Source organism: Taurulus bubalis (assembly GCF_910589615.1).
Source record: "Taurulus bubalis genome assembly, chromosome: 1".
Taxonomy (NCBI): Eukaryota; Metazoa; Chordata; class Actinopteri; order Perciformes; family Cottidae; genus Taurulus; species Taurulus bubalis.
The window spans coordinates 32788891-32814594 of record NC_136589.1 but is presented as its reverse complement, the minus strand read 5'-3'; the positions used below and the strand labels follow the sequence as shown (position 1 = coordinate 32814594).

The window sequence follows — 25704 nt, the reverse complement described above, 5'->3', positions numbered from 1 at the left end:
TGATACAATGATTGATTCTCTAGCGCCTCTCTCTCTCTCTCTCTCTCTCTCTCTCTCTCTCTCTCTCTCTCTCTCTCTCTCTCTCTCTCTGACAGACAACCTGACTTGTTTGCGTCACCGTTTTAACAAATATTGGCAGATCAAAGCTGAGACTGCAGTATTACATCATCTAAAACTCATACACCAATACTTGTCATATACATTTCTAACAGGTATTGGTGATGTCACTTGGCTTGTATAAGTGGAATCATGTCCAGGGGGTTCATTGGATAAATAATGTTGATTCCCAAGCATTTATTTTTCTTCAAACGCTTACACTATGAAGGCAAAGCTATATTTATATCCGCACATACCGTAGAAAGGTATGAACCCTCGTCATGCTTTATTTTTATGAAAGCTTGATACAAACCAGTTTTGCATAGGTCTCGTTATCAACTTTTCAATGCTTGTGACGTGAATTTCAAGCGAGACATTATGGCTGGCTCTGTCCTGCAGACATGAAAATATTTCTGTCTTCAGCACTTTAAACCCCAACGCAGCCAAACATTGTTCAAACCCACAGAGCTGTATTTTAATACCAAATACATCAGACTGAATTCAGGAATTGATTCATGAAACGTGTGTATATAATGCATGCATGCCATTTTATAATATGTAAATCTTGCCTTTTACTTCTAGAATACTGGTATTTCCATTTGGTGGCGTGGCATGGCGCTTCCACGAGTCTTTGGGTTTTAAATGTTTTACTTTGTGTAAACATCATAAAGCTTCAATAAAGAGTGGTAACAAGCCACCACAGAATATACAGTGTCAGACTATGTGGACTGTAGTACTCAAGTTTGATAAACATTCACTGATCAGGTACTTGTCAGTTTTTTATATATATATATAGGTGTGTGTGTATATATATATATATATATATATATGTATATGTATGTATGTATGTATGTATGTATGTATATATGTATATATATATATATATATATATATATATATATATATATATATATATATATATATATGTATGTATGTATGTATATATATATGTATGTATGTATGTATGTATGTATGTATGTATGTATGTATGTATGTATGTATGTATGTATGTATGTATGTATGTATGTATGTATGTATGTATGTATGTATGTATGTGTATATATATATATATATATATGTATATGTATGTGTATATATATGTATATGTATGTGTATATATATATATATAACAGAAGAGCAAATGGTGAATCCATTTAACCAAAACAAACTCACATTGTTTAACTGTTCAACCAAAGATTCAAGATATTTTATTGTCATATACAGACAGTTACTCCTCCTTCCACACAGAATTATAAAACTATAAAAACTACTATACAAAGAGATAATTACTCAATGTCAATACATTTAATTTATATTGCTGAAAATATAAAGGCACACATACGCACATTGTGAACACACAAAATGGATTTGATTTGATTTTAAGGGAATCTAAGGAACTTTAAAGCTACTTCAGCGGAAAAACTGGATAAAACGGCGTAAACTAGTTTTAATCTCAATGTACCTTCAGCCGTGTAACTGATCTGGCTTTTCCTGATCACCTCTATCCATCTCTGTCTCTAACATTCAGTTTCTCTCTCTTTCTTGTCAGCTTTTTCATTACCTCTTACATGCGAACAGTCACATAGCCATTCAGTCAGCTCTGCCATTATCCTCCCATTAGACAGGTTAGAGAAGAGGAGAGGAGCTTGAGGGCACAGCTACTCACTTTGTCTCAACTCTCTCAACACCTTTTCGCGCTGCTCCTCCCTCTCTCCAACTGTTAGGTCTAATTGTCAACCTTCCCCTTATACCAAAATGTAAAAGAGAAGCTACACGGTAAGAGGCCCGCTGGTGGTGAAAGACACAAGAATGTAAGGAAACAAGGAAATGCATAGCTGATAGATGTCCATCCAATGCATTCCCTCTCAAAATTACAATGTATGGTCCTGTAAAACCCATCACCTTCTCCTTTTCTCTGATTCCAACCCTTCACATTTGCAAAACGTATCCATTTTACAAAGTTTCTCTTCAAACTCTTCTTATATGATATTGAGTTAAAGTCAGCAGTCAACACATCATCGACATCCTCACGAGTCATGATCCATCATGTGCCCTTGTTTTTTTTTTTACCTGAACCAGTGGCACCACCTGTGGTCCAATTAGTGTTTGCCCTGATTAGACTGCTGGAGGCTCTGATAACACCGCCTGACACTCAACCTTTTTTCTGTGGAATTACAGTACCTCCTAACCAGCGCAAAGCATTTTTGGTTGAAAAAACAATGTAATACAAAGCGCCGTGCCATCAGTGTCTGATTTAATGTAGAATATATACAATTCAGTTCAAGAACTCACACTCATATTATTCACTATTTATTAAATAACTATTTTTAATAAAGGATTTTTGAATTGATGCTAATTTTAAATATTTTATTTTATCTCAAGTACTATTACCCCCATTTGAGAATCATTGCCCTACCTCATACTGGCACCAGGTTCATAATGTATTGCTTTATGTATCATCAGTATGAGCACTTTGCATTAGCATCACTTGCACATTCACACTGCCAGTTAAAAGGTCTGGACTGGACCTTGTGATGATTTGTTAGTTAGATGTCAATGATTGCTGTTGCTATTCTCAATTCAATTCTATGGGATTCAGACTGTTTATTTATGAAAAGCACCATTTATGTTTTTAAGAAACGATACACTTGGAGATGAGAAGCATCACTTATTTTGTCCTGTTATTATTAGAATGTGTGAAACCAAGTAAAGTAGCCTCGGAAATCTATTTAATTATCCCACACACGGTTTCTTTCTTATCTTTCAATAGAGAAACAATTTGACTCATTAATGTGAGGCAAAAGCCCTTAAAATGCAACAAGAGAGAGAGGGTGAAAGCACCCTGCTTGTGCTCGTGCCAAATTCGTAGGAGATAATCGCACGCTGAAACAGGATTAGGCCAGTTGACAGTGGGATTAGGTCTTTGGATAGGATTGCAGTCTGTGAGATTAGATTAGCAGAAAACATGCCAGATTAAATCTGTTAGTGCAAACCAAACGAATCATCTGCCTGGTGGTTACTTCTTGGCCATGGAGGAAGAGACTATTTCTGTGTGTTTCTACAATCCAGTGCAGATACTGGTGATAGTCGTTTGGGTTAGAAAGTACGGCATATAAAAGACAAAGTTAGTGCCTCTAAACCTTCTTAGATGCATCGCAAAGCTACCACTCTGAAGCGGTAGAAACAAGGATGGAGACTGCGTGAAAGAGATGAGAAAGATGGGGGAGGAACACTTCTTTTATCTTTTTGTGTGCCACTTCCCCTTGTGTTTCCTGTATTCTTTGTCTGTGCCAAAGTTCAGGTGATTCTTACTGCTATACAGGACTGAAATGGTTGTCTCGTCCTCACCTGAAAGCATCTCTGTAATGATTTTAATAAATACACTGTTAATACGTATCCATCTACATGGTTATGGCTATATGTTGAATCACAAAAGTGCTTTTGTTTCTAGTGTAGATGCTCTGCTAAGGCAATAGAAGCAAAGTATAACCTTTTAGTATCACATGTCACCAGAACACTCATCTTTTTAAATTGATGAAATGGCTCATTAAGATAGATGGCAGACTCTGATCGACAATCTGTGAGTTCTTCAGAAACTGAGAAAAGAGCACAGCCATTCATTCATTCAAGTCATTTAAAAAAAACAGAAGCGTTGTTATTGACGCCTCGCTGATGATGATTTCTGCGCAATGACTCCTCTTTCTCTCTCCCACTGGGAAGAGGGAGCTCAGAGATGATTAAATGAACGTTCCCAGGCCTCCTCACATACTCGCACTGCATTCACTGGTTGGCTTTCATAAAGTACTGCTGCTCAAATCAAATCGATACCTGGGAGATTGCTCTGTTATTATTGATAATGAAAAGTACAGAACTAACCTTGTTAGCCCTTACAGGAGAGGAAGCAACGTTGCATTGAGCAGAGACTGTTGAGAAAAACTGAATGAAGTCACATGAATGTGTGTTTTTGTGGGAAAAGACAGAAAAGATAGATGGCACGAGAGAAGGGAGGGGGAGAAAAACAGAGAGGTCTAAGTTTGGAGTGAAGGCTCCTGTGTACGTGACATCTGACCTGAGGCATTTCTGAGAACCAACACCCTCTCAAGTGTGAATAACTCCTTGCTGTGTGTCGGCCTGTGTGTGCCTATATAAACAGTGAAGAAGTCTGTGTGGCTGCCCCTGTGTCTAACTCATGTGTGTTTATGTTTAAACATCAACTGAGGCGGCTGTCATTTCCAGTTTGCACAGCGTTTTCTTTAGATTTTTTTTACAATAATCGATAATGATTAATAATCAACTCTGGCTAACCTTGTCGCTCTCTGTGTGGTCTGTGTTGTAGACCATAATCCTTTTCTCTCAGTCATTGTTTGGGGAGGGTGGTAATGTGTCACCGGGGGCATACTGTAACTATTATCATAGATTAACACTCCCTCCCTCCTCCATATCTCAATAAGCTCCACCACTCACAGCAACTCCCTGACCACTAAACTGTGCAACATGGATCACGGTCCACACTGAGTCCCACGGAGGAAGATATAGATGTTATCACAAGTGTATGAGTGTGCTTTCATGGTCTGCTATAGAAATGCAACTGCACAGCGAGAAACATCCCGGCATCAAGTGAGACTGCGCAGCTCTCTAATGTCTTCTTCGTTCGCTTAGAAAACTGCACTGCTAATTAAATGCAGAATTAAGGGGCTAAAAAGAAAATCAATTATACTTTACTGTTAAAAGATAGTATTGCTTGTGAATTGCTCATTGCTGTATTACTTATTTAACACTTAACACAAATATACCAACGACGAGACCACACCACCACATGTGAATATTCTTGATCTGCGATTGTTCTTCAGGTATTTGCAGGCTACTTCACTGACTATCAGGAAGTTCCCGTTTGCCATGCCATGTAAGAAGATCTGCTCAAAATCAGAGAACTGATATGCTTTATATTTTGTGCCATATTTGTAGTAGAAAAAGTAGAAAATAGACCAACCGCCGGGCCTAGGTCCTTTGAGTCTCTGTTGCTCACCAGCAAAACAAAGCTTCATTCACAGTGTGTGTGTGAGGAGAAAGGGCTTTCATCTCTGCATATGTTTGAACAGTAGTTTCTGGAACGCAGGGCAGAGAACAGTGTAGCTTCACACCAGAGTCCCACACCATCACACCCTCCCACAACACTGGAAACATAAGCAGGAAAGTTGATTTAACATTTTGAGAGAGATGTGTTAATGTTATGACATGCGAAAGAGATATCATTTTCGTCTTTTTGTTGACAGTTTTAAAATTTACGGCCTCTATACATTATTCAAATGAATGAAGATTTCATCAACACGTTAGATTTTTAACTCCAAGAACAGCAAGCGTATTGTAAGAGGTGACCTGAGAGGTCTGCATGGCTCATCACGTAGAAGCAGAGCAGAAATGTATGGCCATAAACATTCAGCGCTTTTATAAACCAACAGCACTGAGTCAAAAGGTAGCCGTTCCTTTTCTGCTCCTCCTCTCTCACACACATGCGCATTAATAGATCTTGCCGCATGCTTCATCTCTTCACCTCAAAAGGATGGGATGCGGCCCCACCCAGCATTCTTTACACATTGTATCATTGTTTGTTTAAATCCCACACAGTCACAAAAGGAGGGTGTGTGTGGTGTGCGGGTGAGAGGCAGAGTTAGAAGAGAGAGCGATCTGGGTGGGACATGTTATTACAACTCATCATCAATCAGACTGCACGGTAGCCAGTGGGATTATTGGTCCCTGTTTGGCCTGGAGTTTGGCAAGTTCGATCTCACCAGGAGAACACGGGTCACCCCCAGGATGAATACAAAACTTAGTCTGGACTGAACATGGAGAAGGCAGGAGACGTTCAGATGTTATCAAGTTATTATTGTTATCGAAAGTAATGATGTCAAGCAAATGGGGAGATCTGAAATAATTGGATGTGAACTTATTTATTCTGTATGCAATCTGCTGTTAAAACCAATTATCAAATCCTTATTTAGTCATTTTGCAAATGTGCATATTAGTAGTCATTTGTATTCATAGGCTAATTTAATGTCATAGTAACTTTGTTTTGTCGTTTTGGAATTGTGGCCTTTGATCAGATAATATGAGCTTATGGTCATAATATGCAGCTCTGAAACTGATCTTCCAAAGTGGAAAGAAACATTCCTGAAACACACTTTGTACGATGGAGACAATATGTTACTCTGTGGATGAATCACTCTGTAGCTGCTCGCTTCATTGTTTCCATAATTTCTGGCATACGCATGGAGCAATGACAAAAGTATATTTACTAATCACATTCTCATCCGGTTATTTTCTCCCTATGCCAGGAAAAATAAGATTTGAAGCCTTTCGTGGCTCTCCATAACGCATCCATTTTTATTTGTGCATAAACACCTTCAAATAGTGTTGGCATAATGAGAGAGTGTAGTGGTCTGTTCCAATGTTGAATCCCTTGATGGAGAAATGTGAGAATCAGCTTTTTCATGATGGTTGTTAAGCAGCACATACACAAACAAGGCTGGGACACGAGACAGAGAGCGGCTGTGATTGGATGCCTTCTACTTTATGAATAGTTGTGGTTACCGGGTTGGTTGTATCTGTCGTATCTGCTGCATTCCTGTATCTGCCAGCGATCGTGAATCTGTAGCTGTGTCCCAATTCAGGGGCTGCAGTTCTTCAAGCGCTGTTGTTGGAGCAGGAGTGTCTGGCTGCTCTGTTGCCGTGGACACCGTCTCTAGCTGCTCCTCAAGGCCGCTGATGTCACAATAACAGCCACAAACATGATGTGAGAGGGGCAAAGTCTTTCCTCTCCTTCTCTCTGTCGGCATCTCTCTCTCTCTCTCTCTCTCTCTCTCTCTCTCTCTCTCTCTCTGCAAGTTCTACAATTTCCCTGACGCAGCTTTAATTCACTATGGCTCTCTCTCTCCTCCACTTATGCAGCCTGGCATTTCCTCCTCTGGGACCTTTAAAATGGCTGCCTTTATGGTTTACGGCGTTTTTCTTTGCGTGATTCGGCAGAATGGCAAATGTAGCTGAAGTCAAAGCCACATGTTTCTCTCTCAAACATGACCCTCCCACTTTAACCGCATATGAACTGCTGCAGTTGTGAATCCAGCGTTCGACAGGCAGGTTCATATGGGGTGAATGCAACATGATCCTCCATGCCTTTGCAACCCCCTCTGCACACGCACTCACGCAACACAAACACACACCATCTCTCCACACAGACTCCCTCCCCAACTGCATGCCATGGTCACTCTCTGGATGAGTGGTATTAGAACCTGCTTTCAGCTCCTCTCATCTCTCACACACGTACGCCACTTTCCACACACACCTCTGAGTGTTGTCAGTGTCAGAAGTCTTCTGAATGCCAGCTCAGCTTATGTGCACATGGTCGCTGCACAACCTGGCCAGTCTTTGATTTTAACATCTCTGCATGGAAAGTTATGCTTCGGTTGTATTTAGCATTAAACAATTAGCATTGCTCCTAAATGTCCCCTTTAAATGGATATATACAGTAGTTGACATCGCGTTTACTCTATTCCCCATACCTTAAAAAACAGAATTCTTCATCCATGTGCTCCCTTCTGTTATTGATGAAGTAGGAAAGATAATCGGGACACAGAATAGAAGAGACGTGGGGTTAGTCGCCCACATTAAAAAGGGGATAAAATGAGAACTGGAGATAGCAACTTCAGTAAAGTGGACCAAACTAGAAATCTCAAAGAGGCCCTCTTGCCATTTAAGTGTCCCTCTCTCCGCTCCTCGTCCCCCCCACCCCTTTCCCTCGCACCTGTCCGGTGCTCCAGTGTCAGTGAAAGTGAAGGAGATGGCAAAGGGGAATGGAGTCATGACGGGGTATGGACATGAATCCCAGTGGGGACAGCTCTGTCAGCGAGCGGAGAGCTCAGTCCGCTCAGCTGTGCCGCAGGGCTGAAAGTAAAGACACATCTTTCTTAAACTGTGGACGTGTTTTGTGTGTGCGCTTGTCATATGTTTTGCGAGACGCTGCTCTGCCACCTGTTATCCGAACATGACTCTGATGGGCATGCATTAATGTGTATGCATTCTTTCTCGCATGAGAATGTGAGCATGTGTGTCAGACTTCTTCTGAGACTTCTCCTCTCCAGATTGAATTAGATACTGCCAGCGGGCAGCAAAAAGGGTTCCCATGAGGTTTCACCTCTGAGTGACTGCTGATACAAAATATACCGATCATATGAGGGGACAGTATATATAGCATTGGTTAGAAATGTAGCTAAGTTGGATGTCTGGAGAGCAGCACTAAGGTGTCCGTCGTGACTTGGAAGACCCACACACATGTACACATGTCCCTGCTGGGACTGACAGAAATAACAATCCATTAACAATTAGTGCCAGACTCAGCCCAGACCTGATGGGAATTTGAGTGTCTGACATTTACAATTATTTTTTTTTTTTTTTTCACACAAAAAAAACTGCTTGTTTTCTGTCATATTCACAATGTGATTTGTTGATTCTCAATGTAGTATTTTAATCAGTCTGGATTAAAGGATGACTGTCAGAGTACCTAAAGATCACATACGATACACATAAGGTACAATGTTACTTTGAGCTAAATGCTAACCTCAGCATAGCAACCTGTTCACTGTGACAATGACATTCTAGTTTGGCATGTTATCATGCTAACATTTGCCTATTAAGATACCACAACAACTTTACCCGTGTAGTTTCAGCATATACTGCACTGACCATAAATTGCACGGTTGTCATATTTCCAAATGCAACCAAACTAATATTTGTGTCATTCTAACGGTTTCATTTTGTTACCTCTGCGCGCCGCCTTCAGGGCCGTTGTTCCAGGGAGAACTGCAAGTACCTGCACCCTCCTGCCCACCTAAAGACCCAGCTGGAGATTAATGGCAGAAATAACTTGATCCAGCAGAAGAATATGGTCATGCTCGCCCAACAGATGCATCTCGCCAACGCCATGATGCCTGGCACGCAGCTACCACCTATGGTGAGAGGACACACACGTATGAACTTACCACAGCTACTGCCCATGGTGAGACCACATACATGTAAAAGCTGACACGCATACAGCTCCTTCACTGTCTGCGTGGCTCTTTCAGTCTTTTGATTTGTCTTTCCGTCAGTCCCTCTCTTTTCCCATACAAAAAGCACGCAGTTCGTGGTTTCTGTGTGCATATAATCATTTCATTCTCCTGCTTTTATTTTGGTCTCTTCCAGCCCATGTTCTCAATGGGTCCAGGCATGCCCACCAACGCCAGTGCAGCAGCAGCTGCAGCCGCAGCCTTTAATCCCTACCTGAGTCCCATGTCACCAGGCCTGATGCCCCAAGAGATCATGCCCAGCACCCCTGTCCTCATGGCCTCCAGCCCCATCGGCCAAGTCCCCAACGCTGCCGCTGCTGCCGCCCAGAAACTGCTGAGAACAGATAGACTTGAGGTAACAGACTGATGCATATAACCTGGTCTTCTCAGCATTTTATGAAGCATTGAGTTAACCCACTCCTCACTAAAAATTCCAGGAAAGCTAATAAAATCTACCTCAGGATGTGTTTCTCAGTGGGAGGGGAGTTGCCCAGGATTATAATAAACCTGTAAACAAGTCAAGTGTTATTAACAAGTGGTTTAACAAGCAAAAGAATAACAGCACCATTTACTGTGTTTGAGATACTGTATGAGAAACTGAATTATAGGTTATTTCAGGTACCATTATTCAAAAGAGAAGCTAATGATAAGAAAATTAAAGTAAAACCCTCAGAAGTTCATAAACTGTAGCATTTCATCAGATTATGATGCCGAGTACATTCTAATAGTATTTAAGACTTGTTTCCTTTTTTCATGAACTCACTCTCACGTAAACTCTCTTATCTAGTTCCTGTACAGTTTGTACTTTCGCACGGTGCGTTTCGCAAAATACCGTAAGACAAGCACCAGATGTGAGACAAATATTTATTTGAGTGGAACAAGCAGTAAGGATTGGCAACAGCAAAGAAACACGTTATTGTTAGTCAAGTAAAACTTAACGTTTGTTTTGGCAGCATTGCATTCTGGTCTATCGAGTCTCCTGTGTCTTCCTCCTCTACCGTAGCTGGTGGTGTGATCGTTGAGTCAAGACAGAAGCCTTTGCTCTCTGATTCCGAGAGATCTCCACCAAATTAAAACTTTATTGATGCTGCACTGGAAATATTACAAAAGAAAAATTAATCACAAGACCACAAAACCGAGCAATGCTGTGTTTTGTAGAGCATACATATTGTAGAATATGTTTCCTGTTTTAAAACACATCAGTAAAATCATGAAAGTAAATTATAAATGCTCAAACTGTTTATTGTCTTTATGGAGTTCAAACATACACTGCTGACACGCCGAGAGCAGAAAAGCAGGGTCGGTGGCAGATGAGTAATACCCATGCGTTCTTGGTACATCCAATTTAAAAGAAGGTGCTGCCCTCTGGTGTCTCACATATAGACTTCTAAAAATATCTAAGACTCCAATAAACACATTACGGCTATTTCCAAAGAAATGCTATGTTTATAGGGTTAAAGTGCTAAAGATTCAGCACCTTCCTTAGTGGAATAGTTAGTCACGACCCATCACAGATAAAACGATGTGTGTTACTACACACTCTCCATAATGACAAAGGGGAGGCTTGATGAGTCATGAAGACATAAATGCTGTTCTACATAGGACTGTTCTTGTTTTTGTATCTACACGCTGTGCTGAATTTAGAGGTAACTCTAAATGAGGTGTCACTTTGTTTCCAGGTGTGTCGGGAATATCAGAGGGGCAACTGCTCTCGGGGGGAGACCGACTGCCGCTTCTCCCACCCGTCAGACAGCACCATGATCGACACCAACGACAACACCGTCACCGTGTGCATGGACTACATCAAGGGCCGATGCTCTCGGGAAAAGTGCAAGTACTTTCACCCGCCAGCCCATCTGCAGGCCAAAATTAAGGCTGCCCAGCACCAGGTGAACCAGGCCACAGCGGCCGCGGCCATGGTGAGCAGTCTGTACAAGCGTGGTCACACTCATTTACACCCACACAACAGGCTTAGAGGAGCAATTTAGAGGAAGTTCTTGCATTTATATCAGCGCTATCTAAGTTCACCCAGTGGGAAGTATGTTATGTGTCCTTTTTGAAAGTGTCTCACCTTCCTGGTTGGTACATCGTAGCGTTTCCAGTTCTGCTTTTGCCAGGTGAAATAATTAAGGTCTGCAACTTGGTTTGGGTAGAATCTGATCAGAATAGGATGAAATGAAGAAGGAATCGGACAATGTTGCATTATTCTCAATAAATTGCATTTAGCTTATTTCCATCCTAATCCGAAAAAAATTACTTGTCTTGTTCCTTGTTCACCTCATCCGATACCACAAGCTGAGAGTCAGTTCCCTCTCACCCCCCCTCTCTCTCTCTCTCTCTCTCTCTCTTTCCCTCATGGTCTGGTCTTATTTATGACCCCATTGTTTCTGTACTTCCTATCTTTTACTTCTCTTCCTCTTGATATTAATAAAAGTGACGATGCATTGTGCTGCGTCACAGTAGCAGGACCTGTGAACAATAGTATGGCCACAGTTGCCTGTTGAACACAGTGTTTTCCACCCGCTCTCATTGACCTAGCGAGAGCTTTGGGCAAATCGCTGTCCTGTCCCACTGACTATGATGTGCACAAAGAAACAGAAACCTGTGAATCGTGCGTCTATGTCATTTGTCTGTCCTATTCGATAACTGAGAACCACTTAAAGAAATGTTTTAATAATATTCTCACCGCTATATTCATCCATCTTTGTGTGACAATAACTAATGTAGATTGGTAGTTATCATTGATTATTGATGACCATTTAACTGTTGAGCAGTAGAGCTAGTGTCCACACTGTGCATGCCTTAGTCCTGTTATCCCCTTGTATATTGCATTCCAATGATTTGTTTTTTTATTTGTTTTTGTTTTTTCTCACCTATACCCAAACTGCACTGCTGCCCCCATGATGCACCTCTGCTTGCTGGTTTATGTTAATGCGCTTGAACCCCATTGGCCCATTGCCATCATGTGCTCGCTGCCTGCTAATTAAGACTCAGTCGGCTGTCAAATCACTGAAGCGACCCCTCGACGCAACCTTTGACCTGGTACTATGACCTTTCACCTTTTAGCTTGGCATGTGGCTTTGTTGTAGAGCAGTGTTTTAACCAAAGATACCTAGCTATTTTTGTTGTCGTCGTCTCAGTGCAATGTCTGTTTTTTCCTCTTGTTGATCTGTCATTATTGCCTGTGATAAAATGATTGTGGCTTTCTGGGTTCAGGTTGCATCCAACACCAAACATCTGTCCTCATGTCGAAAATCACCTCAAACACTAATTATAAAGTGGAATTTGCGATCAGGAGCCACAATCAATTCATCACCGGTAGCCTATTAACAAAAGTTAGCGAGGGCTAGGGAAGTAGAGCTTCTATAACGATGGCATGGCTTCAGTCTTACGTCCAAGTCAGTGGTCAGTGTTGTGCAGCGGCTCAAACAAATGTGTGCATGTCTGTGTTACTAGTGCATGTAAGAAGGATACGGGTGGGGCTAAGAGGAACAGTCTTTAAAACCATACAGAAGTGATCCCACCATAACAGATGATTACAGTTCAAATGATAGTCCACTCCATCACCTCAAGGATGGCCTCATCCCAAGATAAAATCTACTTTCAGAGCGTGTCATGGTGTGAATCACACCAGAAAAAATATTTTTTACCATCTGACTCATGTCCCTTGGCCTGAGACCATTTTTGATATTTGTCTGCGAGTGAACCATCACTTAAACATGGCTTCCACAGTTTATCATGGAGCTAGCAGTGCAGCCTCCCTCTCTCTGTGCTTCCTACCTGTTCCACCTCCTGTTAGCAGCCTTATTGTTTTAATAGTTAATGCTTGCTCACATTGCATTTAGTCAGCCCTAGGAGTACGAAGTAAATAATCCAAGTAAGCTTCCAGATGAAATATAGTGAATATATATATATATATATATATATGAATGCTTGTTAGCCAGTAGCTCCAGTAAGCACCATGCTCCTGCTTGTCTAGTACTTGTGTCAGACTGCTGCTTGCTTGCTACTGATGATATGATGATATTGTTGTTGTTGTACACACAAGGATGTTGTGGTGCTGTTAATATGATGTGCTCTAACGTATGTACCTTTTTTGTTTTCTTTCCCGTTTTTGACTCTTTCCAACACACCTACTCTCTCTCTCTCTCTCTCTCTCTCTCTCTCTCTCTCTCTCTCTCTCTTTTCCACGCACCTCTCTCTCTCTCTTTCTATCTCTATCTTTATTTATTTTTTCTCACTGGCCTCCCTTCGTCTGGCTGGGCAGGGCATCGCCCCTAATGTCATGGCTCCCATGCCCAAGCGGGTAGCCCTGGAGAAGGCCAACGGGGCCTCTGCCATGTTTAACACCAGCATGCTCCAGTACCAACAGGCCCTGGCCAGCATGCAGTTTCAGCAGCAAGCTGCTTTCCTCCCATCAGGTATGGCTTCCAAAGCAACCACCACTAGTGCTCTGACCACCCAGAGGATGCCTGAATCAGTCTAACCTGGCCCCCTGCTTGTCTGGGAATGGGCAAAGTGGGAGATTGCGAGACAGAGCAGTTTAGTTGTGGACTGTTTATCAACTATTTTGTCCTCAGATAGAGGGAACTTACAAAGATAGTCTCACACATAACTCGAAAGCTTTAGATTTCATTGCAGGCCTGTGAGGGTCAAACATTTGAGTTGAGAATCTAAGAATGCTTCAACAAAGTTGTGCAATGTGCTTTGTATGGCATTGCATGGCCACTAGCTGTTAAGAGTTGGTTAGAATGTCTCTCTGTCTACTAATTGCTTAAACAAAACACCACATAGCTAAATGCTCCTCCAACAGTCGTACACGCAGGCTGAACGAGGAAGGCATGCATGTTTGTAAGAAAGAAAACAGAAGTTTTTGACCAGTTTATTAGATTACAGTGTCCATGGTGTGATTACTATACGTTGATGAGAAACCATTGCTGGGGCTTTGGCTTGGGCTCAGATGAACGGGGCTGATGGGTTGGTTATTTGCAACAAACAGCAGGCTGCCGAGTCTGGCTTCTGTACACATCTGCTGTTTTCCTCACTTCTGTCTCGAGTGTGTATGTGATGTTTAATACTTGATAGTTACAATCATAACCGCACTATCACTCTTGTCGTATTACACATTCATATACAGTGCACTTCAGACAAAAGTTCAGATTTACACTTGCATTTGATTAGCAGATATGAGCTCAGCACTTCGCCTTTTCCAATCACTGATGACTGTGTCCAAGAGATATTAACCTTTTTTCCCTCACCTTATCTCTCCCCTCACTCTAACGAACCATGTGATGGGCTGTTTTGATTTCTCTTCCCTATCCAATCCACTTCCTGTTGCACTGCATGATGGGCAGGCTCAATATTGTGCATGACACCTTCAGCCAGCATTGGTAGGTTCCAGCTTTCCTCCTTCAGTTGTCTGTAACCTCGTGTCTTTGACTCGCACGTCATCAAATTGAGCCATCCCGTGAAATTTACTGTATTGTGTTTTGGTCGACTCTGAGATTTTGAAATGAGATTTTGTTGACCTGAGTGTCACTGTTTTTGTTGCGTGATTTGAAGCATAAGCAAGAATCCTCCACATAAGGAAAGACACATTTTGTGACACTTAAATGTTATGTATTACCTGTATGACAGTTGTTCATAATCTATTTAACTGAAGTTTATTTTGTTATAATTCTCTGTGCACCTATTATTTCTTGCTTGAGCACTGTCCTCCTCATGCTCGCTCTAAACTTGGCTTTCGGCTTGTCTAACCTGACACCTATTGAAACTTTTAAAAAAAAAGCTTTAGAAAACTGGAGGGAGTTTAATTGTAACCTTCTCTGTTATCTCCTCTGCCTTAAAGACTTGTGTGACTTTATTTATCTTGTTTTATGTAGATCCTTTTTAAGTTTGCTCTCATCTGGAGAGTAAAGTATTGGTCATTGTATTACTAATAGTACACACAAATGTGGAAGTAAGTCACTGCAGCAACACTGTGTCACATCAAGTTCTCAAATCACAAGACACCTTATCACTGTTGGCAGAGGGAAGAAAGGGAACCAGTTAAATCAAATCCCTCTCTGACTCCCCCGCTCTCCTTCCCACATTTGCCTGGTATGTATGTGGCTACACTGCTCCTCTGTGTATTTTTGCTTACATGATTTTCCCTCCAAAAAAAGTTCCCATGATGCACGGTGGTAGTCCAGCCACTTCAGCCAACACATCTGCCACAAGCCCCTTCGCAAACCCCTCCACCAATCAGGTTTGCACCTCTACTGTCTGTCTCTGTGTCTCTCTGTGTCTCTCTGTGTCTCTGTCTGTCTGTCTGTCTGTCTGTCTGTCTGTCTCTCTGTCTGTCTGTCTCTCTGTGTCTCTGTCTGTCTGTCTGTCTGTCTGTCTGTCTGTCTCTCTGTCTGTCTGTCTCTCTGTCTCTCTGTCTGTCTGTCTGTCTGTCTGTCTCTATGTCTCTCTCTGTCTGTCTGTCTGTCTGTCTGTCTCTCTGTCTCTCTGTCTGTCTGTCTGTCTGTCTCTATGTCTCTGTCTGTCTGTCTATCTGTCTCGCTGTCTATCTCTCTGTCTGTCACTCTGTCTGTCTGTCTGTCTTTCTCTCTCCCTCTCACTGTCCATCTCTCTCTCTCTCTCTGTTTGTCTGTCAGTCTCTCTCTCTCTCTCTCATCTCTGTCTTTCAATGCACATGGATGATCTGGGGATGCTCGTGTCATGGGTGGGTTGGGTAAAAGGCAGTACTCCCTCTTGTTGGCCTTCACGAGAGTCCAACATGTGTACATATCATACTGTGACAAGTTTGAACTAACCACAATATTTATAAGTTTCTTAGAACTATCTGTCTTTCTGGAAAAAAAACATACTGTATTGTATTTAATGTTTATCCTCGTTGTAACCTCTATTTTTGTCCTTTCCCATTTTGAGGACTCTTCCTTATCAAAGTTGACTACCAACGAATACATGCAATTGGTATGTATGAGGTAGTCTTATTTAATTATTAAAGCCATTTGCACAGCCTGTGCAAAAGTTTCTATCTGTGCCCTTTGGTGCTTGTTTTTTTTGTTGCTTTTTTCGCTGCTGCTTCCAACTTGTAAAGAAAAGCTTTACCATGTTCCTTGTGTTCATTAAAAGCTGGATATATTTATTATGAAAGTTAGTGTTTAGCTACAAACACTAAACACTTACAATACTGCTACTGTGACATCAATAGTGAATAAACTGAGTCAGAAAAGTCTTAAAACCAGCCTGTAAGAGGATCTGCAACATTCTGCTTTCAGTTCTGCTGAAGGCATTTTGTGAGCAGTTAGTTATGCTGCACAATTACATAATACCAGAGAAAAGGACTTGTGAATCAGGCTTGATCCAGGACATTTCTGCATTTACCCGGGGTGTGCAAGTCAACAACATGGAGGACTTATGTATGTGTGCATGGGGAAGCCACCTCACTGACAGAATCCCCTCTGCTCCCCTCCTCTCTCCCTCCCTGCTGTCCACACGTGTCTGTGGATTCTAATGGATATGTCATAACGGAAACTCTGGCCAAATTGTTTTTTTGTTTTTTTTCTATTTTTATCCATTTCCAGTAATGACCTCGTCCTAATGTAAGAGGATGTGGTTGAGTTGATCTGTGTTTGTGTTGTCAGCCAACGTCCACTTTGAGTGTTTTTTGGTTTGGGATGCTCGATTTGAAATGTTTCTCTGTTTTCTCCCCCCAGATTCCAATAATATCTGCAGATCATCTGAGTAGTCACAAGTACTTGACTCAAATGTAGTTCCTCTCAAGAACAGTGAGTTCCTATTCCAATGCTCATAATCTCTCCTATTCATTACAGAGTTTTGTTACTTTTGAGTGAATCATTTGAGCTCTGCTTCAAGATTTACTTGATTATGTGTGACTGTCAAAAACCTGTTTATCTGTCAAACCTGTTTTATTCCAGTCAAATCCGTCATGTCTTCCAGATCAAATGAATGTGTGCTGGCACCGTCCAAGCCAAAAGAGTTCAGCCTTTATGTACATAACCTTCAGAATGTCAAGCAGCGGGACGAGGAGGGTTTGCCATCTCTTAGCCGGTCCACGACGATGGTCTCATCACATGTGTAAACATCAAAGTTGCAACACATGATCTGTGCCATCTTCCCACATATCAGTGTCAAGAAGAATTTGTTGTCAAATTCAAAGTCCAGCTGAGAGAAGAGGATATCTTGGTGCCGGGGTCAGTGTGTCTCTCCCTCTGTGGGAATAGTTCACATTACACCTCTGTGTCTGACTAAATCATATCACTCAATTTGTTCTAATTATTATCATTACCGCACGCACGGAAGGTCAAGAGCGCGGTTGCATAATAGCAACAACCAGTGCTGGTACGTTTAATAGACCAAGATTTTTCCTTCCTTTTTTATTTGTTCTGCTTTATTATTATGTTTTAATTGATAGCCATATTTTTAATAGTTTACAAGTCTAATGCAAACATGCAGCTTCAATTGGAATCAAAATCTCAAAGGCACAATGATTTTAACAGGAATTTTATTCGCCAAAAGAATTAGGCATGTACAGTGTTGTGTTTTTACGGCTCCTAGTGAAACTAGATGCTGAAATGAGGGTCTTGGACTTATGAATGTTCTGGGTAAACCAACATACCTGTGTACCTTGAAAGCACAGCCAGGCTAGCTTTTCACCTCGTCATGTGCCATCAAGGCCATACAGCTAAAACCAGAGTGTTATCTCAGCAGTGTTATTTGTTTACTGAAGGTAAAAGTTTTGTATGGCTCTTTTTGTATCGTTTTGTTTTCTGAATCTCCATTGTGGGTGTTGTTGTTTTTTTACTTTTCTTTTCTTTAATTAATCAGTTTTAGAAGTGGGGTTCTCGCCAAATACTTGGTATTCATTTTTATGTTTTTTTTCTTTTAATATCAAATTGGAGGGTTTTTCTAAAGTTTGTCATACCTCTTTTCATAGACTAGTGATGTTTTTGATGGGATTAAGTTGTTGCTCAAGTCCATTGACTATAATGTGTGGTGAAGTAGGGTGTAGCTTCAGTTGACACCGTGTTACCTTGTTCTCCCTCGTTTAAAGAGGAGCTACTCTAAAACTGTGCCTCCAAGAAGCACTGTTGAGCCATTGATGGGGATTTAAAACAACTGACCTGAAGGTCTATTAGGTCATTTAAACCGCATGTGCACTTGAATGATTATTTGTCTGGTCACCCTGTTTTAATTTCACATCTCATTCTATGTGAACTTTTGCTTTTGAGGAAAAGCGGCATTTTATTATGCGTTTGTATTTCCAACCAAAGCGCAAATCGTTCTCATTCACTTGTAGATCTGACTACACAAACCAAAGCACAGTTTTTTCTCTCAATCATATTCACAAATGGTTACAGAAGCATCTCTCAAGAGGCTCAACTAAGGAAAAATGTTTGTCATCTTTCATTTATCATAAATTTCATGATCACATCTGTTTTCTGTTTTCACAGAGGTGTGTAGTGTGTCTTTACCGATTGTAATGTACCTAACGAAGCCTTAGATTACAATTAATGGGTCCCAGCCCAATCAAATGTACTTTCAATCACCATGCAGGTAAAGAACACCAATGATGTTTTATAGTTCTGTCACGTGCCGCTTATGATCTCTTTTTTTGTTTTTGTTCCTTCTCTCTATGTAAAAGTAACAATTACTCTCTTAAATTTCATTGAACATCTGTGTTATGTACTACTTAAAGATTTGAATCTATTTGAGGTATGTAGTTGTAGATTTTTCTCTTTTTTCTTTGCCTTACTATATATTACTTGACGACATTGATATAGCCGTAGTAGATTTTGAGGTAGTATGACATTCATAACTTTTTCAAACCATATAATGGATAATGTGTTGAGTCAGTTTTAAATAGTCACTTCATTCATAAAGCTGGATGTCTTTTTTTCAGATGATGTTACATTGTCAGTTAATTTTGTGGATGAAAGATTTTTTTGATACAAGGAATGAGATCAGTTGATTAGCATCTCTGAGCAGACAGAAAAACTAATGTTTTAACCAACTTAAATTTTCCTTGTAACATGTCAAGATCATGTTTGAAAATATATTGTATTGAAATATAGATTGTCCATGTTTTAGAGTAAAAATTATTTTCTACTGTATCCATTTAAAAAAAAAAAGATATGTACTTTTGTTTGAATATTTCTTAAGTTTGCCCTGAATGTCAGGCCAAAACGAGCAGTGAGGTTGACGGGTCTTTGGATGTTTGTTGGATAGTGAGATTAGGAGCGAGAAAGCAAAGACTTTTCCAGACTGGAGAGGTCAGAAATGCTGCAGATGATGAGTTCTAACCTAAGGAACGAAGGTTGACTTTTTGCACTTCTGTATATAGTCAAATGAACAGAGAAAAAAATGTGTATCATATTGAGATATTATTTTGAATAAAAAAAGATCTATAATTATAAGGAATTTTGTTAGATTAATTTAAATTCTTGAATTAGAAGACCAGCTAAAAAAATTGCTTGCAAAGAAGGGCACTAGTTTCTTGGCCACTGCATTCAGATAAAGCTTTGCGCTTTTTGTCTTATTTTATCAGTAGTATTGCCAGGGAATGTCGAAGGGGAATAGATATCCTCATGTCATGCTTACGCCACCCCTCCTGTGGGATGACATATTCAATAATATCCATATATCATTCGTTAGACTTGGTCTCACAGTATTGCCGCTCCCATGGTACAGTTGAAACATTAAACTTTCAAAATATGTATTATATTATAATTTTTAATTTGACTGCATGTAAAAGTAAAAACATGTAAACAAAATAAAACATGTAGCTATGAAAGGAAAGATGACACATTCAGATTACAAAATACATAGAAATATGTTGGGGTTTCTTTGCAAATTACACGTACAGTAGATAACATCCACAGCGGGGAGTAATAATACTTAAAAAAACAAGTCATCTTACTCTTGTGTGATAACAATATTTTCCATGCAAACGTGTTATTTAAAGAATGATCAAATATTAGCACTCATCCACCCCAGATACTTTCTCATAGCCATATAATTACAGTCGACACTGACTCATGGGAAGTTCTTCCTGCTATCATAGCTGTGCACTCAGCAGGCGAAGGCTCGCCACACCAAATGCATATTTGGCAAATTAGTCTTTGAAATGAATGTAACAGTCAACTGGTTGTCATGTTTCTGACCCGAGGCCGCTGTGTTTAGTTGCTACAGAACCAAAGCACCATTTTCTCCGAGCCAGATGTTCAGTCTGCTGGCTGGAGCCATGGTTTCTCTTCCCTGCTGGGGGCACATGTATGCTTTGACTGCTTTTTACTTGTAAGTGCAACCATCAATTATGTATTTGTTAACAGTTGCCACACAACAATGTACTATTCTGTCTTCAGATTTGTTTATGCACATTTTATTGTTGCCATAATTGACTCTGAATCTGAAATCTGAATAAAACAATATTTGATTTGCTCATGCAACAAGTGTGTGGTCACTGCCTCCATGTGTGCTGCATGTGTGCGTCAAGTTAACACGCCGGGACATTTCACTGAATGCTTTAAAGTTCAGATATTTTGCATCCAACTTGATATTTAATAACATATAAACATTGTCTATAAAGTGTTTATTTCCCCTTACATTTTGGCATCTTATATCTGAAGGAGAATCTAGAAGAGTGTATTTCTCATTGTTTCTGAACTTCACCTTCAAAGGTTCAATGTCAGCCAGACTGGAGCAGCCCCACAGAGACTGATATTATTATTAATTAAATTGATCTTGCCCGGGGCAATGTTCATGACAATGTGCGGTTTATCTGGGTCAGAAGTGGGTCCTCTTTCATCAGGGGTCTTATCTCCCCCTTTTCCATCTTTTGGGGAGAGTGCAGCCTGTTCAGACAGCATGGGTATCTTATTCACACAGTGAGTTGTGTTTGCCAGTTTGTAATCCAGATGTGAACAAAGGAAGTTGCACCTCCAAAATAAAAAAAAACACAGGAACCTGCTTCCACTCCCACGTCTATTGGCAGGTTTTCTAATACAAGAAGTAACACATAAACTAAATATGTCTATGCTTTCATCTTCAGCAACATGAATCTCTCTCTCATGAATCACAACCTCTCAGTTACATTAAGCTATCATTGCCATCTATTATGTTGCCATGTGTCATCTATTATGTTGTGTCATCTATCAGATCGGATTATCACAACAGATCAAGAACAATAATTGATTTAAAAAAAACTCATGGTTCCTGCTATAGGATTTATATAAATTAACATGAATATACATAAATAAACATTAAGATTATAGATATCAACAAACTATTAGAATATAACATATTATTCTAACATAGGCAAAATACATCAGTAATAACAACACAATAATTTAATTTATAATAGTACAATACTTACAGCATTATCAGTACTACTTTTGATACTTTTACTTGTAATTTGTAATGGCATACTTGTAAATTGCAATATTGCTGCTTCAAGTCAAGTACAATAAGTGATAGTAATTAAGTACACATAATCCAGTATTATGCTTAAGTACAATTTTGAGGTCTTTGAAGGGCTTAATTTGAGTATTTCCATTTTTTGCTTCTTTATACTCCACGACATGTTGATGCCGATATTGTACTTTCATTACTGTTGCTATTTCTAGTATTTAGATTATGAATACAAAATATAAATCAAAAGATAAGTTATTATATATTACTATAGGTTTAACTACACAGCAGAATATACATTAATTATAACTTTTCAGCTGCAATATTAAAGTAGTGTTTACACATAAATATGTTAATACAATAAATATATGATTCTTAAATGGGATATTCTGCATAATGCACACTTGTATGTGTGGTAGCCACCTTTCAGTATAGTTTCATGCTAAAACTGTTGTTCTTTTATTTGAGAATGTTTCTAAATGTAGGACTTTTATTTGTAGTATTTGCACGCTATAATTAAGAGTTCTTCCTCCATGTGGAGAAGATAAACTGACATATGTAAATTAGCAAATGAATGACCTCATTAGGAGGCCATCTTTTGTATAATCATAATTACAGGGACGACGGGGCAGCTCGAGAGCCTCTCGTTGAGAGCAATGACCGTGAGCGTGTACGCAGAGGTCAGAGGTCACGCCGCCCGGGCCGCACACGCGCACAGGCGCGCACGCGCCTGCAGTATCTGTCGGTCATCTGACGTCGTGTCTGACTCTGGGGTTTCGGGTGACGGCTCCTTTAAGAAAACGGAACTGAGCCTCGGCTCTTGACGCGGTGAGGATGTGGGCAGGAAACGCCATGCAAGAGGAGAGAAGCGATCACGCTTCACAGCACCGTTGCACAATCCAGTTCGATCAAAATGTGCGTTTGATCGTCCACGCGCATGTCCAGGAGCGCTCGTTCTCCTCGGATCTGCACCGCGCTGCTCGGGGGATCTGACGGCGCGGGGTTCGACTCCTATCCGAGCGAGAGGGCAGCCTCCCCGGCCGACTCGGTTTGAAAACATCGGGGCTGGTCACCGGGTGGGAGAGAGAACAGGCTTCGGAGCGGAAGAAAAAAAAAAAAAAGGAGGTGTCTGCCTATTTTACCCCCCTTCTCTCTCTCTCTCTCTCCAGCCATGAGGGAGTACAAAGTGGTTGTTTTGGGGTCGGGTGGAGTCGGGAAATCCGCGCTGACGGTCCAGTTCGTGACGGGCTCCTTCATCGAGAAGTACGACCCCACGATCGAGGATTTCTACCGGAAGGAGATCGAGGTGGACTCGTCCCCGTCGGTGCTGGAGATCCTGGACACGGCGGGGACCGAGCAGTTCGCCTCCATGCGAGACCTGTACATCAAGAACGGGCAGGGCTTCATCCTGGTCTACAGTCTGGTGAACCAGCAGAGCTTCCAGGACATCAAGCCGATGAGGGACCAGATCATCCGGGTGAAGAGATACGAGAGGGTGCCCATGATCCTGGTGGGAAACAAGGTGGACCTGGAGGGGGAGCGAGAGGTGTCTTCCGGAGAAGGCAAGGCGCTGGCCCAGGAGTGGACCTGCCCGTTTATTGAAACTTCAGCCAAAAATAAAGGCTCAGTCGACGAACTGTTTGCAGAAATAGTCAGACAGATGAACTATTCCACTGTTCCCAGTGGTGGCAGCCAGTGCTGTTCATGTGTCCTGCTCTAAAGAAGAAGAAAAACCAGACGGACACAGTGCATCCATGCTGAATTTGAGCTTCTAACTTGTCCTGCAGGCGTTTTGCATATCTATTCTCTCTCCTCACACTGTTGTCTTATTGTTGCACACAAACACACATCGACGAAGACAACAATCGATTATGTATTATAGTCTGGAAAAGTGTTTACATGACAAAGTACTTGAATGTTTTGGGATTTTTTTATAGCTTTGTATATGACACTTCTCTGGAAATGTGCCTCAACGGGAATGTCTTATTGTGAAACCTAAGAGACACTTGTTTTATTTAGTGGTTTTATTTGTTAAGTTGTACTGTTACATCTTCTAGGCCAGGGTCCATCTGTCCGGTGGAGTGGTGGGGTTCCTTCGAGGGTCACTTTGAGGGGTATGCTTCTTTTGGATTTGTATACTTCTTTTTGCCCTGAGAGCAGCAGGCCATGAACGCGCTTAAAATCGCTCTTAAACGCATCAATCACCACTCAAGCCTTGCACAGGTTACTCAAAAAAAGATCCCCTCAATTAATTTCCCCAAAAGGTTGGCTGTGATCAAGAGGCGCAGATCGCCACCCGCTAAGATACTGTATTTTAAACTGTTGATTGTGGTGGAGTTGTGTTAGGACTTTATATTCTAGTTTTTAATCTCCCCCCTTTTCCGGTCCAGTGAAAGTGGATTTATCATGGAACTTGCACTTGGCGGTGTCCCTCCTCAGTGGGCACAACGAGGACCTTAGTGCGCTGCTGTGGCTGCATGGGGAACGCCGTGAACCCATGTCAAGTGCCTTCCCAAGAAAACTCCTGTGACTGTGCCAACTGATGAGCCCTACTTCTTCTGCAGTGCGTCTTGATGGCAATCAGAACTTTTTAGCAGTTTTTGGTGAACAATCTACTTACATTTGGTGTCAAAGTGAAAAGAGCCTCTTTCTATGTCACGGTCAGGAAGCTAAGCTTGGATCAGACCTGCTGTTTCAGGGTCAGATTCAGGCCGTTTCTCAAGGTACTAACTAGTCGAACAAGAACAACAGTTACTTTAACCTACTAGCATTATGGCTCAGTGAAAGGCAAGCCATGTGTGTCCGTATTATCTAGATTTTTTATTTTCTTTTCTTAAAATTAAAAGTGACATTTTTGATTTAGGGTAATTGTTCGTTCTCCCTTTGGACAAACTCTTGTGCCATCCACCTGTCAGTTTGAAAGACTTGTAATACAAAAAGCATTTTACGTAACGCTGTGTACTGTGCTTGTCTCTGCTGATGACGACATAAAGAGTCTTCTTTTTTGGGCTGCTTTGAATGTGATTGTCCCTGTAAGTAGTCCCGGAATTGATTAGTCAACGGATGTATTAATTGACAATTTATTAATAGTTTATTAATATATGAAGATAAAAAACATGTTCTAGTTCCAGCTCCACCAATGTGAAGATATGCAGCTTTTATTCACCTTGAACTCACATTGTCCAATACCTTTTATCCAAAATAGTTTGATTAATTTGAAAAAGGACATAGATTAATCAACATATGGCCATACTCAGTCGCAGCCCTTCCACCCTGTCGAAAAAGTTGTTCTTGGAATTTAAATGTGCCGGAAGGCGCGGCACTCTATGCCATATTTGACACTTCTTGACAAAAATGAAAAATAGTTGCCGGTGTTGATTGTTTACTGAATAGTCTTCAACACCGTGTTATTGAGTAAGGGATCGTGGCTCACGTGAACAAAAAACAACAACTTCTCGTTCAAGTTGTTTGGATAGTGGGTAGGGTTTCCAGTAAGGGTGGTTAGCTGGGGGGAGCTGTTTCCCCTCGACCCACCGCATGTTTTCTAGGCTGTAGAGCGAAGGACAGAGAGGGTTTTTTGTGTCGGCAGCCAAGTTAAATCCGCCATATTGGTAGGCTGGTATTTTGCTAACCGTTACTCAGACGCTGCCTCAAGTGTCCCTCTAACCACAGAGATTCAAGGTCAGCTTCCCGAATTCAATCTCATGACATGCTCACACTATTCAGGTCCTGTGTGAAGAAAGGTTCGCTTCAATGAGTCTCGCAATGCATACGTTGTTTTCACAATGATCGCCTGCAGTAACTGGAACTGTGGTTATCTAAGCAACAAGTCATTCACGTCTCGTAGGCCTTTCCTTAAAGATCGCCTGTTCTATTTATTACTGCAATTTCCTGCAGTTTTATACAATAGATGCCATCTTAGTGATTACAAATACATTGATAGGTGGCCTTCAATTCTTTCTATTTGATTGGAAAAATGTGTCCCCTTTGAAATGAATAAAACGTGCACACAGATCAGCAGAAGTACACACACACACACTCACTCACACACACACACACACACACACACACACACACACACACACACCAT

At 41.0% G+C, this 25704-nt stretch overlaps 2 protein-coding genes across 3 annotated transcripts in view; both read left to right on the top strand.

The window, feature by feature from the left end:
- Window positions 1-20656, top strand: part of mbnl1 (muscleblind-like splicing regulator 1) — a 26891-nt gene extending 6235 nt beyond the window's left edge. Inside the window, exons 2-11 of one of the 2 annotated variants that reach the window (XM_079219446.1) lie at window positions 8930-9100; window positions 9331-9549; window positions 10874-11113; window positions 12183-12236; window positions 13462-13615; window positions 14549-14584; window positions 15359-15441; window positions 16110-16154; window positions 16901-16972; window positions 17145-20656. In XM_079219446.1, coding sequence (XP_079075572.1) covers window positions 8930-9100; window positions 9331-9549; window positions 10874-11113; window positions 12183-12236; window positions 13462-13615; window positions 14549-14584; window positions 15359-15441; window positions 16110-16154; window positions 16901-16957 — 1059 coding nt within the window. In that variant the 3' untranslated portion in view covers window positions 16958-16972; window positions 17145-20656. The remainder of the gene's footprint in view (window positions 1-8929; window positions 9101-9330; window positions 9550-10873; window positions 11114-12182; window positions 12237-13461; window positions 13616-14548; window positions 14585-15358; window positions 15442-16109; window positions 16155-16900; window positions 16973-17144) is intronic. The other variant, XM_079219445.1, reaches the window with a different exon arrangement.
- A 1923-nt stretch (window positions 20657-22579) lies between these two features.
- Window positions 22580-24553, top strand: LOC306751958 (ras-related protein Rap-2a-like). Its single transcript, XM_079235639.1, has one exon. It carries the CDS (start codon window positions 22786-22788, stop codon window positions 23332-23334), a length of 549 nt encoding a protein of 182 aa, XP_079091765.1. The 5' UTR covers window positions 22580-22785; the 3' UTR covers window positions 23335-24553.
- The last annotated feature ends 1151 nt before the right edge of the window (window positions 24554-25704 follow it).

Coding starts and splice junctions, on each gene's coding strand:
- LOC306751958 (XM_079235639.1), top strand. CDS start 22,786: ATGAGGGAGTACAAAGTGGTTGTTTTGGGGTCGGGTGGAGTCGGGAAA.